The 17,910-nt window shown below is 37.0% G+C and overlaps 1 protein-coding gene across 1 annotated transcript in view; it reads right to left on the bottom strand.

Annotated features, from left to right (window-relative positions):
* Nucleotides 1-17,910, bottom strand: part of LOC138715267 (zinc finger protein ZFP2-like) — a 647,197-nt gene that overhangs the window by 334,202 nt on the left and 295,085 nt on the right. Inside the window, exon 2 of the mRNA XM_069848008.1 lies at nucleotides 2,985-3,123. Within this exon, the coding sequence (XP_069704109.1) occupies nucleotides 2,985-3,123 (139 nt within the window). The remainder of the gene's footprint in view (nucleotides 1-2,984; nucleotides 3,124-17,910) is intronic.

Raw genomic sequence — 17,910 nt, forward strand, 5'->3', positions numbered from 1 at the left:
AAATGGACAGACAGAAGAAGAAACGAAATTGTGTTGGAAAGAGTGGGTGAAGAAACAATAATGCTGAAACTGACCATTAAGAGAAAAAGAAATTGACTAGATCACTAGATAAGAAAAAAACTGCCCACTGAAGGATGTACTGGAAGGAATGGTGAACGGGAGAAGAGTTCGGGGCAGAAGAAGGTATCAGATGATAGACGACAATAAGATATATGGATCATATGCAGAGACTAAGAGGAAGGCAGGAAGTAGGAAAGACAGGGGAATGCTGGGTTTGCAGTGAAAGACCTGCTCTTGGGCGGAACACTGTGAATGAATTAATTCTACTGGAACTTTGTAAGTCTGCAAAACAGTTTTAATTCTAAATGAAATAGTTTGAAAGGTTGGAGAAAAGAATGGGGGAAAAAAAAACTTTCGAAACAAGTATAGTGGGGCAAGAACAACAACTTTTAAGTGGCAGCCGAAATCAATCTACGATGCCATAAGCCATTTCGTATTTTTTAATTTCATTCCGTGGAACCGCAATGATTATGCAATGTTGAAATAATTAATTACGCTTCATTAACATAATCCTTTATCACCATAAATTCATTCATTCCTTGTGTGTTGTCTTAAATGGTTATGTAGCCAGAAACATAGAGTCGGCTCACATAACTTTGCAGTTTCGCTTCCACTTTTTTTTTACAAATTTTAATGATAAACCTATTATGTTGGTAAATATTAATTAATTGAATCATCAGATTACTTCTCATATTCTATTGGTTAAAAGCAACAGTGACGTAAGTCAGGAATTACAAGACATGATACCTATATTTCAACTCTTGTGTTCTATGCAATTAAAAATCTGTTGAAGTATAATTTAAGGTACTAATTTTACAAGTAGAATGTTCTTTGATACTTTAAATACAAGAGAAAAATTCACACTTTCTTCAGACATTCATAAATTGAAATGTAGAAAAATCCGACTTATGCCACTGTTGCTTTGAACCCCTAATTTATAAATAATATTAAGTAGTGTCGTGGTCTAAGGGACCCTGGCTACGAATCGCGTTACGGAATGCGCGTTAGTTTGAGTCCTCGTGGGGGAAGAAATTGTCTCAGGAGATTTCGGCCAATGTGTGGGCCTAATGCCCACCCAGCATCTTGATGAACTTAGGGAGCTCCGCTACGTAGAGAAATCCTGTTTCGAATTAACCAGATGTAACGAACATGGATGTACTGGGTTATAAACCCAGCTTTCTAGCACTGAGTCACCGTAACAACAACAACAACAATAATAATAATAATAATAATAATAATAATAATAATAATAATAATAATAATAATAATAGTAATAATAATAGTAATAATATAATAATAATAATAATAATAATAATAATAATAATAATAATAATAATAATAAACCCACTATAATTTGCTACATGAAGGAGATAAAGTTCTTGATAAAGGAAAACCTGTCGTTGGTATTGTAGCATTAATCGTAAATGTCTGGCTTTATATTCTTCTTATAGCCCCTAAGTGCAGAAATTTATTTGGTAAATGCTTAATTCGCTTTTTAAAATATATTTCATGTTAAATGTTTGTATTCGTCCCGCGCAATAGCGTCATGGTCTAAGACAAACAGCGTATTCCGAATCTCACCGGTCCGGTGGCATCAATGACGTCACGTTGCAGCGAATAAGGAACAAAACTGCTGGAAGGATCAATGGCTGTCATGGCGACTGTACAAGTTGTTGTCTGTGCTACGCTAGTAAAATTTTGCGAAATTTTCGTACTCCCATCTCCTTCAAAGAAAAGATAGCATAAACAATTTATTTCCTGAACCGGTAGTAATAACGGGTCCGTTGACATGTTCGCTCATAAGCTATTAACATATTGTTTTTACGTTGTGCTCATTACAAACAATACAGCAGAACTAAAGCAGAACACACCGCCATGACACAACAGTGCACGATGTTATTCGTCTGCTAATTCCCGCCCTATACAAGAACCAATCAGATTCACTGATGGCGGCTGATGGAGACTGCCACCACCTCTGCAAGTTGATGGCACCGGTGCGACACCGGTGGAGCATCAATGACGTCATCGGTGGAATTCGGAACACCGTGATGCCATCGGATTGCTCACCGATGAGATTCGGAATACGCTCAAAGAATACAAAGCCAGGCAACACCTTAATACACAAGCAGGGCGGAGGGGTAAGACGATCTCCCTACCCTTAGCCTTCACTTGTTCTTTCAACGTTAAGCAGTTTGGGTATCCTCCTCCTACCTGCCTCTTTGCTGTGTATTGCGGGCTACGTTTTATATGACGTAATCTTTGCCGACCATTGGTCTAAGCCATAATACCTACGGACTGGCACTCGCGTTACTGAATGCGCACTGGTTCGAGTCCTCAAGGAGGAAGAAATTTTCTCATGAAATTTCGGCCAGTGTATAAAGAGAGCGGTGCCCATCCAGCATCGTGATGAATTTGGGGAGCTACGATAGGTAGCGAAATCCAGTTTCGAAAACCAGCTATAATGGCTGAGAGGATCATTTTGCTGACCACACGATACCTCCCTTCGGGTTAGATGACCGTTCACCTCTGCAGCCGGCTGGTCGGTCTTGGTCCTTCATGGGCTGTACGCGCCAAGGATTAAAAAATGTTTATTTTTCAGCTCGAGTGTTATTAAATGACATGTAAATTTTACAATAGGACTAATAGTATAAATTACATAATGACACAATAAAATTATATATTATTACTTTTCAGTAATTACACAAAAATATCTAAAGGGAATGATATGTTCATTAAAAGAAATAAAGCAATTTAGGTGCCAACTATACTTCAAATTCATTTTTCCGGACATGTGCATATTTCTGGGAACTTATCGTGAGATCTGTGTATACATTTTCAAAGTATGATAACACAGTATTATGTCGGCTAAAAAGTCGTCTGAAAATATTGAAGAACGCATGATTATGAGAGATGTTTTTGCTCACCTTTGACCTTTGTGCCGATGAGGTTGACCTCGTCGCTGTATGTTGAGGCAGCTCGGAGGAATCGAACCCAGTTGCAGTGACGCACGCGACGTCTGTCCACCTCCGTGATCTCATCGTAACAACCAAATCGATGCCGGATCTGCAACATGCAACGAAAAACCTCCGTAAGTCACCATTAACAAACAATATACTATGAAATATAATAAACTAATAGGATGCAATGCACCCAGAACCGAAAGTCAAATTGGTCCTTATTGCATACTACTATACTATACATTATTCAGTTTTCTTTATTTTTATCATCACCAAGATCATCTACCGTCATGTGTTAGGATGGATGCATTCTATCCTTACTCTTGTAGGGATCATGAACAAACGATATACTTTGCGAAGTCTCATGTCGTGACAAAAGACACAAATTATTATGACAGCACTAACAAAAGACAGGGACATATACCCAGTTCTATGAAAGAAAAAGTCTTCACTTTCTTCTCGATATGCAATCTTTTTCTTTCGACACGTTACCCGCACTTTGTTTACGTTTTCACTGTGCCTAAACGAGACGCTCTACTGTACCTAGAAATCCAATAAGTTCTGCAAGAATAAAACAAATTGTCCACCACTTTGGTTGTAATGGTTAGGTTGGTGGTACTTAGAAATCCAATAAGTTCTGCAGGAATAAAACAAATTGTCCACCTCTTTAGTTGGAGTGGTAAGGTTGGTGGTACTTAGAAATCCAATAAGTTCTGCAAGAATAAAACAAATTGTCCACCACTTTGGTTGGAGTTGTAAGATTGTGTAGTAGCTACAAATTCAATAAGCCCGGTTTCGATTCTAGTGGTATTACGGAAAATCATTTCATTTCCATAAAAAACAGGTTCGTCTCTCTTGCTTCATGTCTAGTCTTCGCTTGTCTTGTCCGCCGATATTTTCTCAAATTGACCATATGATTACGGTTCCTTCTATATATACATATCTAAATTTGGTTCAAATTCCTCACAAGTGTGAGGATGGAACGGATCAAAGACATAAGATGTGTCTTCTAATTTGAACACCATAAGATGGAAGGCTGATGATGATGATAATGATGATGATGACAACGACGGTGAACAAAACAAATGTTACTACTTAGAAACAAAATATATAGGCTTGGCTTGTCTAATCGAGAGCCGCACTCGGGACGGATCCATATACCTAGCCACTCATTGTTCCGACTGTGTGCTCTATTGTCTAAGTTCATTGATGCCTTCGTGACATTCGTCAATCCGATGCTGACAGACAGACCATTCTGCCTCAGCCTTGACAGAGCAAAATCTCATACTCAGACGAATTGCTGATAAATCCAGTGACACGTAATCCCAAACTCTTACATCCTATTGCAATATCGGAGATCCTTATTATCTCTAACATTTCATCCGTTCCTATTTTCCACTATTGTAGATGATAGATGAAACGAGGAGGATGTGGAAAGTCTTTGTGAAATGAAAGAGGGAAACAGGAGTACCTCAAAAAATTGCTATGCAACATCTGTTTTGTTTACCATAAATTCCATCACGATCTGGACGGGATCGAACACTGGGCTCCTGAATGGAAGACCAGCGCACTAACGCAGAGCCAAATACGCGAATACAAATAAATATAAGAAAGAAACATGGTTTAATGAGACAAATGGAAGTGAAAAAATAAATGAATAAATAGTTTTACAACAAATGAAAAATACAAGTAAATTGAACTCATATAAGTTAAGTACAACTTATTATGTGTGTGCATTGTGTCTTCTAATTTGAACATCATAAGTTTCGTGGGTTGAATTCCTACACAGGAGTAAAATCCTTGAGACGTCCTTTAAAAATCTTGTCAGATGTGCCCCACTTGTATTATCTCTTCACGACGCATCTGACAGCCAGTAGACATCATGACCTTATGGGTACACTGGTTTCATGTCACGGTGGGTGTTTACAAAGTTCAGCTGCAGATTAATCCACTACTCCCGGCTTACAGACACAGCGATTACTCAAACACGGCGTCTCAACTAAATCTGTGTGTAGCATTTATATATGATAGCGCACATAATTATTCCTCCTCCTTCGTGCAGGCCTAAAATGCTGCTCGGCGGTAATGCATGAAACAATGTACGCTCCACTCACGTCGTATTAGATATCGCACAAGTGTGTAAACAATCCCAAGATACACGCTCGTCACGCGGTACTTCGACAGCTGTCAGAAATAAATTATGCACATGTAAATTTTCATCATTTATTTATTTATTTTATTTTCGTTAGTATGTTATTTAACGATACTGTAATAACTACTAGGTTATCTAGCATCGGCACTGAGATGATATGTGGAGACATGAGACCGAGAATTTGCCCTGTAATTACCTAACATTCGACTTACAGCTATCCAAAATCTCACCAAAAACCAACCTAGTAATCAGCTCAAGCAGGAATCTGACCCTCGCCCGAGCGCAGTTCCGGATCAGCAGGAACACGCGCATAACGCCTGAGTTACGCCGGTGGCTTGGAGATTCTTCTACACTCCAATAATAGATCAAAAAGTCTGTTCCGTTGCCTAAGAACAGGTTATCATAATACATACGTACATACATACATACATACATACATACATACATACATACATATAGTTGGCCTGGTTGGCGGAGTTGGTATAGCGGTGGCCTTCTATGCCCGAGGTTGCGGGTTCGATCCCGGGCTAGGTCGATCGTATTTAAGGGAGCTTAAATACATACATACATACAAATTACTTACATAATACGAGGAGTACTTCATTTTAGATCTCAGTTTAATGAAGTGGATTATGAAAATATATACGAGTATTCGAAAATATGTTTATTTAATTTACACTTTTTTATTTTAACATACTATGCAATATAAATCTTTTCTTACATGAAATGCAATGACATGTGCCATAGTTAAATACATATTATACGTCTCAAGTCCTCAAAATATGCAATAATTTAGGTAAAAATTGGTCAATATGAGAGTTTCTTTTACCAAGTCACTTCTTTAATTTGTGTGGTATGAATATGTAAAATTCTGTGTAAAATCACCCGGATGTGATCAGGTTACATAACATAATTTAATTATTTTTATTTATTAATGTACGTGCTATCGCAAATGTGACCTTCACTCTTAATAATATTATGTACGTTATATATAGGCCTATATATATTATACACATACAACATATGTTTTATTTGTTCATTCTTGTATATTTTGCAAGAACTTCTATTGTATCTTCATACTGCGCTTCCAATAGGCCTACACGGATGCAGTTGAAAGCGTCGTTAGATAAACCACTACTAACTATTAACTACTACTAATATTACGATTATTATTATTATTATTATTATTATTATTATTATTATTATTACATTGAACTTTTAATTACACCAAGCTTTTGATTTTGGTTAGTAAAATAAAATTACCGTTCTATCGAAAGAATAGTTATATGCGAATATATTCACTTAGGAGTTCTAAATTTATTTGCTGTTTGCAGTCCTTAAGTTTTCGCTGTCTAATCTTTCCATCTATGTTATTTAATCACGTATTTGATTTGACGTAATAAAATACTCATCGTCTCACTCAATCACATTACGTTACTTCTCGCAAGCAACCTGCCCATGTCAATTAACTACACCTGTGAACAATCGTACTTTAGTAGCAGCCGGTATTAACATGAGGCAAGGTTTATTATACGTGGAGATTTGAACGCACGATCAACACACGAACTTTCCTTCACGCAAATGTGAAGAGGCTCCTAGTTTATTATACGGCTCGCAAACGGTATCATACATTATTGTTACACGGATACGAGGCAACAGTGGGCATCCATCACCATCATCGACATCATCACTACCAGCTTTGTAAGCACACCACGGGGTTCCACCTCCTCCCTCGAGCTGCACGAAGAAGTAGCCATGGAAGATACCCTCAGCGGCGGTAAAAGAAAGAACCACACTGGCTGTTGTTACTCCTGCTGCAAGCAATTTGAGGCCATTTTTCATTATTGTAGAACAATACAAGACGTCTTATTGTTGTGCGGTTTACATGAAAACAATGCGAATGGCAAGATAAGGTCATACTAACAGAGGCTACCTTGTGTGAGACTAGTGTATAGGGAGGGATCTTCTATCTGACTCTGTTTGAATTCCATGTCAGTGATCCAGCAATGGCTCAGTCAGTCGACAACTTTTTATTAAAGGAACCTGCAGTTCAATCTCAGATAATATTCCACGAAATTTTTAACAGATATAGATTGCCAACAGAAAGTGATTTTCCATTTCGTGCTATGTTTCCGTCATGAGAAATAAACATATACTTTTGTTTTTTCGGAATTTACTTAGTTTATTCTCGGAATGCAGAAGAATGAGAAAGAAAACCATAACTATCTACTTGTATATTTTACTACCATAAGCCATGAAAGTACCACATGATGAGCGTTATCTTCTGATTTTTAAACTCCTATGGGTTCTTTACTACGAGTATGATGTCAGTGGAGTGCACATTTGTTATCGCTAAGCAGATTTTTCTTAAGGTACTGTGATTTCTCTTGTAAACGTATTTATTCGACCAATGTTCCATTATCATCAGACTATCATCTTATGATCTCTGGATGACTACTTTAGTTGATTAGGATTGTTAAATTCAGTATCAGTATAGCTAAATAAAATATTTGAGATTAAATTCAGGAAGCGCAGAGCGCTTCATAATCAATGTCAGTTGTCTTCGCAGGGCACTCGAAGTTTTTGTACCTCTAAAGAAGCAGTGAAAGTTACAGCTTAATAGCTTCACCTTGAATTACTTGCACTTGAAAGGGTGAATGTCATGGACAGATCTCATTCAATGCAGATCATTTTTAAGTTTTTATGGTACAATGACTGTTAAAAAAAAAGATTAGCGACACAAAGAATTATTTAAATAACTGATTAAAAATATTGCCCACAAATGGACGCACAGACGAAGACAAAGAGAGAAAGGCACAAAGACTTATATAGACAGAGCAGATAAAGAAAGAGAGTGATATACGGAGAGGGGCTGAAAGAGAAAAAACAGAGATAAAGAAACAAACAGGTAGTCAGATAGAAACAGACAAGAAACCACGCTGATGTATTGAGAACCACATTTTCGTTATCAGTGATGTTGCGAACTGCATTTCTATAGACATTATATGACTGGACTTGTTGCTTTGTGGTATTTCCTCTGAATTTTTTTTGTAATAATGCGTATTTTGAGAAAATATTGATCTACAATCTCCTTATCACAAATTTTACAGGACAAGCCGATGGTTTCATTTAAAGTCAATTTTCGATTACAGAGGCTATCCGCAGGAGAGGAAGCTACTGCAACAAAACAAAGATGCAATAAGAATGTCGGAGAAAATCAAAGTATTTGGTTAAAATATATTATCTTACAGCTATTCTGTCTGTAATAAATCACAAAGATCCGCCTAGTCTCGAACATCGGTCTCTTTTGGTTCGAAGATATGAAATAATTGACTGAAGTACAGTCAAGTCACTTATAATTTTACAGGATTTAAAACAAAGGTCCATTATGCGATCTGTTAAAGATACTTCAGTAAGAGCTTAAAATAGTTAGGTTATGAATTGAAATTATAGCCTATATCAGTGAGGATATTTTCTTAAGTTATAACAAGGAATCCAATAATAAAGTAGACCTGAAGGCTGGGATAAATATTATTTTCAATCATAAGCAAGACGTATTGATCCAAAACCTGTAGAACAGCAAATACTAGGTGTAATATCTATAATTCTCCAAATCCCTAACTCCTTAAACTTCTTCTATAAGGTACAAATTAATTAAGGCCGAAAGCACATAAATTACATTTATCGCACGATTCAATTATCCCAAGCATGAAATATGGCTAAAGAGAAATAATTCCCACCAAATTACCAACAAAGTTAGGGAGGAATGCAAGACAGTTCTACAGTACTTGTACGTACAAAAAAAACTAGCAATTTTAAATTTAATAACCGTTTAATATAAAGAAGCTAAGAAGATGAATTGACGATGATGTAAGAACGGTGCAATGATACTGGTAGGCGAAACGCAATTCTACGTAGAAAACCTCTCCCACAGTCTACCATAAAATTCATAAACTCTTATCGGGACTGAAATCCAGTAGACCTTTGCTAAGAATAAACAAAACCAGAAACTTTTAAAATTTACAAATTATTCGATGCACTTCTGATATCTCATTGCTCTGCTTCTTCATCAGATTCAATCGTAACTTAGGGTAATGCAAGGCATATTCACTCTAAAACTTGATTATTTCTTAGCACTCTCATTGTATTATTCCAGCATCATCTCAACGCCTGTAGTTGATAATGAACTTTAGAACAACATTGTCAATTATGCAGTTTAAAGGCTGGTCCACAATAAACCGACAACGAGAACAACGAGAATGGGAAGCAGAGAACGTGAGCATGAAGATCTTTGATTCACAATAAACCGAGAACGGAAACTACTATGCCTATCGATATGTATATCAATAACGATATGTGAAATCGATATTACGCATTCTGATGTCATTTGTGTATGATTGAGCATTGGCGTTCTCTCATGAGTACAAGCCAGCCAACATGAACACAGTTACTTCTTATTAATAACGGAAAACAATTATGTACGATCAAAAATTAACATCATCATCATATAGAACATGAACACAGGTTAATAAACTTCAAAATTTATGACGCGGAATATTTAAGAATTCAATTCAGGTGGTAGTCTGGTCACATATATACGTAGCATATATTGTAAGCGATTCTAATAAATTTATAAGCAATGGATAAAGACGAAATTATGTCACTGCCTCCTTGCTACAAAATATACAACCACATAGCTTTCTGATGACACCAAAATGAATCTAGTAGGCTGTGATCGGAAACGAGAACGGCAAAGTTAAGACTTGGCCAACTTCACGTTCCCGTTCCCGGGATCCGACAAGCTTCTCGTTAATTGTGAATACATTTAAATACATTTATTTTAAGAATATTTCTGTTTTCGTTCTTGTTGTCGTTTCCGTTTTCGGTTTATTGTGAATCAGCCTTTACTGTTCAAACGAATGTAGCTGAAGAATATTTTTGGAGATATCAATGCAAGTGAAGAACGTAAACAATTCATTATTTTATGTCACAGAAAATAAAGCAACTCTTAATCTGTAGTTATAAATTACAGTTATCTGCTATTGCTTTTCTATTCTTTGTTCTCTTCCCAAATATTTCCTATCTTTATATTTACTCCATAATTTTTTATGCAGTTCCTTTTTCATAATTTTCTCTTACTTTTCTTCATTCCCTGTCATTCTCCTCAATCTTTTCTCTTCCTCCTTCACTAGCGTTCTCTTTTTCATTTTATACTTTCGTCCTTGTTTCCTTTTTACCGCTTTCCTCTTTCTATTTTTCCTTCTCTTTTCTCTCACGTTCTTCTCTTCAGTGTTGTTCCCAAGGTCTTTGTCCTTGCTCGGATGTATCTTGCTCCACTTGTACTTCCTTAATATGTTGTTCTACATTGATATGCTCTGTATCTCTTTATACATTCGAGTCATTCTTCTTCGTCATAATCCAGACGTCAATAGCTAGCGCAGCGAATCGTCAGGTCCGTGACTCTCTTTGTTGGCTTCTTGATCGCAATCAGCAGGCTGCCCCATTATTGCTACTTGTTACAGGGTTATCTAGTAGAACAATGCCGAGATATATGAACAGCTGCTGCTACTGGAGCCGAAGAGAGCAAATTAAAGCCGTACCACAAGTCAACACCCTCGCACCTCCATACATTGTCATTCCGTAACACGTCATCTGAGAAGGAATGAAGCAGAGTTGATTGTAGCCAATGCGAACTGTGCTACTGAATTACAAAGGCTGTTGCGTCATTATTCTTTCAACTGAGGACAAGTTTTTGTAGGTACATCTACAGAATTAAGTAGCACTTTAGCCTGCATATCCGATGAACATGACTTCGATTCCCGTCAGGAAGTGGGAATTTATCTCCATTTCATACAGGCTGATTGAGAATACCTGGTCTTCGTCTCCACTGCTTTGTCTCAAGCGCCATGTTGATCACATAGCAAGAAGTTGCACTACTTACGAATAACCAGGATTACTTAAAATATATCAGTCTATAAGGAAAGCATTAAGAAATGGAAGGTAAAGGAAGAGAGATTAAATAAAAAGAAAATGAATAATTACAAATTATTTGTAAGAAGAAACAGAAAATGAGAGGAAGGGGGGGAGAGAGATAGAGAGAGACAGAAAGTTGTAGATGATGATAAATAAAATTATTTATTTTTTTACGTATTAAGATTTATCTATTTTTATTGTTGATTTAGGTGTATTAATTTAAGTAAAGTTAAAAGTAGATTTTAACTTCTTCCTTATGCTTTCAAAACATACCCTTCCTTTAAAGCCTTTTAACTTTAATTACACTAAACAACAATAATTTTGTTCCGATTTAAAACAATGTGTCCCTTATGATTTGGTGTGCACTGAATCCGAAAATGCATCTCTTTTCTTCGTATCACGCAAGGTTTTTAAGCTACACTATGATTTCACTTTTCAATAAACACTCTGGGGTGGGTTCGGGGTTGTAACCCAAAACAAAAGCTAATGCATTTTATGACTTTTTGATCTATTTCCTATGAGCAAATGCTGGGTAACTTTCGGTGTTGGACCCCGATTCATTTCACCGGCATTATCACCTTCATCTCATTCAGACGCTAAATAACCAGAGATGTTGATAAAGCGTCGTAAAATACCCTACTACAATAAAAAAATAATCTATTTCCGGTTTCTTATGCTTGTTGACATACTGTTTTGTACTTCTAATAAACAGATATTGGTCCCTTCTATTCTGTATATTTCATAATAGTTCAAAGTGAGATCTACGCAATGAACAAACGAGGGTGTAGTTTTCATTAATTAAAAGAAAAGTTTACCAATTTAAGTAAAGGCAAATTAAAAGAGAGCATTTTCATTGGTCCAAAAATTCGCAAAGTTATGGCTGACTCTTTGTTTGAGGAAAAACTTTCGGTTACAGAAAAAATGGTATGACGCGCAAATGTGTGCTCAAATTTTCTTGGAAATTTTATGGTAGGCAACTACATCGAAATTGTGAAAACCATGTTATGTGCATATGAGAAAATGGGGTGTAAAATTTCTCTCAAAATACACTTTTTTACATTCTTATTTGGATTTATTTCCTCCTAACCTTGGAGCGGTAAGCGACGAGCATGGGGAAAGATTTCGTCAAGAAATATCTTAAATGAAAAGGCAATATAAAGAAATATCATCCAGCATGCTTGCAGACTATAGTAAAAGATAGTCCCAGGTCTAGTTATAAATAGAAGTCATCCTGAAAATCATTTTAAATAGTAAGTTCAAATTCCGAGATTTTTCTCATTATACACATGAAATATTTTTATTGTTGTGTTTTTTTTGTGTTTATCTATGTAACATCATTTTTATATCCAACACACATTTTTCAAGTATTATGAGGCATTTTGTATTCCTAGTCTGTTGTAATTTTGTCAGTAGCAGCGAAAAATAAAAAAATTAGTTTTTTTTTTGTAAAAAAATCAATTAACTTTCTCCGAAAAATGGTACGTGATGAGGCAATTTGGATTTTAAATTCAGATTTAGGGCACACATATTAGTAATATTCACCCATTTTTTTTCGGAGCAAGACAAAAAGTAAAAATTTGTTGTTCAGTGTCATTTAATTTATCTCAAAATTTTATTGTTATTGACAGTAATAATAGTAAATATGCAATGAAGACAGAAGAAGGGAAGACAAAAAAGAAGAAAGAGGAGTTTCTGAGCTAGTTATGTCTCCAACATAAAGCCTACATATTTTGGCTTGGCTTGGTTTTCAAGGGCAGCATTCCATGCTTACTTTTACTTATTGTGAACCCTACACACGATGATTATCCATGTCCGACAGTTGATTTGGGTGACATTCGTAAACCCGATACAGTCTCAGGGCCCTTAGCCCCAAGCCCTTCCCATATCAGCACCGCAAACCAGTAGGCTACTATCACAAATACTTCACCCCAGCCTATTGGCAGAGAATGCGTCTTTCTCTGCACCGAATGAAACAGTGGTAAATTAAAAAATAGCAGAATTTCAAATGTTTACTGTAACAAGACCGTGAGTCCACCGCTGTGGAGTAACGGTTAGCATGTCTGACCGTGAAACGAGTGGGCCCAGGTTCAAATCTTGGCTGGGAAACGCTACATGGTTGAGATTTCTGTCCCTTTAAGAACAAATGCTGGGTAACTTTCGACGCTGAACCCTGGACTCATTTCGCTGACATTATCGCCTTCATTTCATTCCGACACTAGATAATCATTGCAGTTGGTAGAGCGTTGTGAAATAAACCAATTAAATACCAGACTATGAGACAAAGCAGCTGAATATTAATATGTGTATCTAATGCCTACTCACTTCATATGCGTGACTCGAGTTCCACATATTGCGGATAGATGGCAGGACTGTGACTCATTTTCAATTTGTACACCACTTCGGCGGCCACGCTGTACATGATATGTATCTGTGAAGAGTTATGTCATGTACTAGGATGAATGTACTGTATGTGTAAATATTCTTGTAAGTGTAGTGTAGGAAATGGGTGAGGATGATAATGAAGATGAGGAAAGAAGAAGGAGAAACCCGGTACTGGAACGTAGCCTACTCCTGTCGAATAGCACTAAGGGGGGCCCCGAGGTTTAACATCCTAATCACCACCAACAGTGACATATGCCTTCTCTCCATATGAACTGCGGAGAGATTTGGGATTTAACCCAGGCAGATTGGTTCACAATTCAGTAATTAGAAGTTGTGCACCGTCACCTCTTCTAGAAAATTTCTGACTTCGCCGGGAATCGAACCCGGGCCGGCTACTTTGGAGGTAGACGCGTTGCCACAGAGCTAACGCGGCGGACTGAATATTAATTTTATTTGTAGTTAGAACATGAAGCAATGTAACTTTGTGCTTATGTTCAATAATGCTAGATCTCTTCGCTACAGGGATGAGGGTGCCGAAGTTGCTTATAAAATTAGCCGTGACCCGCGGCCTCCCTCAGTAATATTTCGGCATCGAGAGCAGCTATAGCTCTCTGCAACCACTCATTTGATTTTTACTGCGGTTTATGCAATATCAAGTGATAATAGATACATACGACAAACTTCGACTGAACCATAGTGAAAATTTGTTTATTGTGAGCTGGGACTAATACTTAGGAATGGTGCGTCATATGAAGAGAAAATATATAGCAGGCTCTTCATTAATTATTTCTCTTATTATATACTTATGCGCCATATTATTTTGTAAACCGAAACAAAAATAAAACATTGAAACCAACACAGCAGCTGTAGTTTCATTCCCGAAACTGTATGACGTGTAGGTGTAGTCTATCCCTAATACAGAATTTGTTTTTAACTTTTGCAGATGGTAGATAAAATGATTGGGAAGTGAGGTGAATCTAAGCGAAACATCCCTTTCTTCTACACTTAAGTGAAGTCGCATCTTTCACTATACCATTTAATCTCACAGAATTCGAAGACGAACTGACGGACAATTGATTGTAAGTAAACAGGTGAATAAAATAGGAACCCATCCGAATCAAATTACAAGTCTGGAACTTCCTGAGGAATGAGAGTTTCCTGTTACAATTAGGTATGAGCTATCCAGATAATTTGCCGCTGCGAGCAGCTGTAGGATTACTCTCGGTAGCTCCTCTGGGCCGCGCCCTGGATAATTGCAACCGTAGAGAGAGAGGCGCTTCTATTAAAAAAGAGAACAGCTCGGAGCAAATGCACACGTCGGCAGCAGACTCTACGAGGCCGACCCACAATTAATACGCAATTTCAGTTCCTTCGCTCTCGACCAAGTAGTCGGTAATCTGAGGCTTGTGTACCCCGTAGGGATAGCTACATAATAAATCTTTTTTACTCTTTGTTTATCTTACGCGAGGGGTAAGACTTCCCTTTCTCAAATCCGGTGGACATGACTTCGATTCCCAGTATGAGCGTAAGATTAATTTTATTAACGCAGGAATTTTGAATTGTGTGCCCCTTACTTTGTTATACCGAAGAGTCCCGCTACTGGTAAATCTTCAGCACTGGTTCAAAGATCTCCCTAAAGGTTCCTATATAGCCATGAAAATTGAAGAAGAGGACTCTATATGTACTCTACCTCAGGTCTAGCATGGATACAGGCTTGTCTTATGATGTAAACAGTGGCCTTGCACCGTGTTAACAAACGACTTGGAAGTCTTATTAATTGTGACAGTGCCAGTAGCAGTAATAGTACCAGTGATAGTATAGAAAAAAATAGTTATGACTCTGGAATCAATATATAGGGTGTAAACGATATAAACTGCAAAAAAATACTGGTAATAGAGCATAAATTACTGAACAAAAAAATATAATAATTATTTTCTGTAACTTTTGTGGTTTACCTAGGAAAAAAAGTTATTTGTGAGTCTAACGTTTTTAGAAATGATAGTAAAGTAAATCCATGACGCTACAGCCCTTTGAAGGGCCAAAACCGACCAGCCGGCTGTTGGCCTCACGTCCACATGCCGAAGCAGAGGTGAACGATCATCCAACCGGAATGAAGGTATCGTGTGGTTAGCACGATGATCCCCACAGCCGTTATAGCTGGTTTGCGAAACCAGATTTTCGCTACCTATCGTAGCTTCCCAAGTGCATCACGATATCTTTACCGGCGGCTTGTTTATAAACCAACTCAACTGCGCTGCGATATCGGGAGTAGCCTACACTCAAAAGCAAATTGATGCAATCAGTTGCAGCTCTGTCACTGTGCGGAAAGGAAGCGACTTCGTAACAGGCTTGACTGGATTGCACAATTGGTTCCAAATTATAGTACTTTCGATTAGAGGATCGTACACTATATATAAAATAGGCCTTTTTGATTATTTTATCTAAACTTCCTCCACAGTGTTTTATATAAACGATTTTTTAAAATTCTTATAAGGAAATAATTGTTAAAAATTAAATATCAGCACATAAAATGATTTTTTAAACCTTTGTTGTCTCCGTACCTTGGGAGGAAGGATCAACAACAGCAGGGACAGAAGAGCCAGAACCTACATCTAGCCCTTTTAGTTTGTTTCATCAGAGCAAAACCAAGCTTTAAATTAAGGAATTGTTTACCATAAGTTTCTACAATTTTATATTCATCCTGTATATTTAGGTACACTGCATATAGATTTTTTGGAAGTAGGACCTATACGGCTACTATCACTATCGTCTGATTTCATTGCTACTATTTCACGTCACAACCTATCACAATGACATCTGATTTCTTACTGCCCGTACACTACAACGAAACACGACTGGCACAAGCAAGTACCATATATAATATGCTGTTCCTTGTTCCTTTGTATGTACAAAATAGGCCCATATATTGAATGTGTTTATTTCCTTTTTCTGTTATGGAGTTCTCAAAGCGTTACAATCAACCAACTTATTAGTTATTACATGCTTATGTGGCTACAGTAATTGAGCCGTTCAGAGCATAAATTGTGTAAGTCAAAAATGGGTAATGAGAGTTAAAGTAAACATTCTGTTAAATACAGCGCAAAATAGCAATTAATAGTCAATTTATTTAAACTATTTATAGTCAGTGGATAGCAAGAAGGACATATTAATTGCCACTTTGCGCTGTATTTTACAGAATTTTTACTTTAAATCTCACTACCCAATTTTGACTTACACCACTTTTGCTCTCAACGGCTCAATTATGTTTAGACTATCGAGAGGATTGGAGAAACCATTTCTCTGAGATATTTGGAAATAAACAAAGGAATGTTTGTCAGCATCATTTTAGAATAGCCACAAGTAATGGTCACTACGTGATTTCTAGTCGCTATAATAATGTTTACCAAAATCAAATTGTCATGTTACTTGGGCTTGGACACATAGGAGAGCAATGTTTATAGAAATACGTTTTGCGACAGTCGACGTCTACAGTAATTGTAACGCAGAAGTGCTACATGTAGAAACTACTAGAAATGTATACCTAAATGAAATATACCCGTAATACTGGAGAAATGTATGTATGTATGTATGTATGTATGTATGTATGTATGTATGTATGTATGTATGTATGTATGTATGTATGTATGTATGTATGTATGTATGTATGCATGCATGTATGTATGTATGTACAGTATTATGTATGTATGTATTATGTATGTATGTATGTATATAAAATTTCATTGTAATAATATTTAAAATCCTCTTCATTTGCCATGTTTTACCCTCTTTGCCGAAAAGATCTTACATTTTACGCACTATCCGCGGATCGCACGATCGTACATGATACCAAATTATTGCACATTCACGATCCATATCTTATGGTTGGCAAGACTGCTTCGGAAGTATTTTATACATAGCGTGTAATTTTGAAACATGGAAACTCCGCCTAGGAAGTAACCGCGGGGAAATACGTTCGCAAAGTAGAAAGATAAAATATAGAGTAAATGTAGTTAATCGAAGAGGAAAATACAACAGACATGTTATAAATTTACTTTAAAAATAATTTAGATCAATAAAAGAAAGCAGTGGGGCACGTGGTAGCGCCTCGTTAAGGCGTTTCGCTGCAAACCGAAACGTTGCGGTTTTAATTCCCGACAAGGTATGGATTTTTCATTGATCTACCCGTCCCGACCGCACTAGATCCTGGGGTTTACTCAGCCTCTTACAGAAATGAGTACCAGGATAATTTCCTTAGGGGATACTGACAGCAACCATGCAGGGCTGTCATCCCTATGCTACAATACCGAAATGTCTGTTGAAAATACGGTAACCACTGTGGGTCTTCATGTCCTGCAATAGGGATGACTTTTACATTTAGCCTACTTG

This window comes from Periplaneta americana, chromosome 15 (genome assembly GCF_040183065.1).
Source record: "Periplaneta americana isolate PAMFEO1 chromosome 15, P.americana_PAMFEO1_priV1, whole genome shotgun sequence".
In the NCBI taxonomy this organism is placed as follows: Eukaryota; Metazoa; Arthropoda; class Insecta; order Blattodea; family Blattidae; genus Periplaneta; species Periplaneta americana.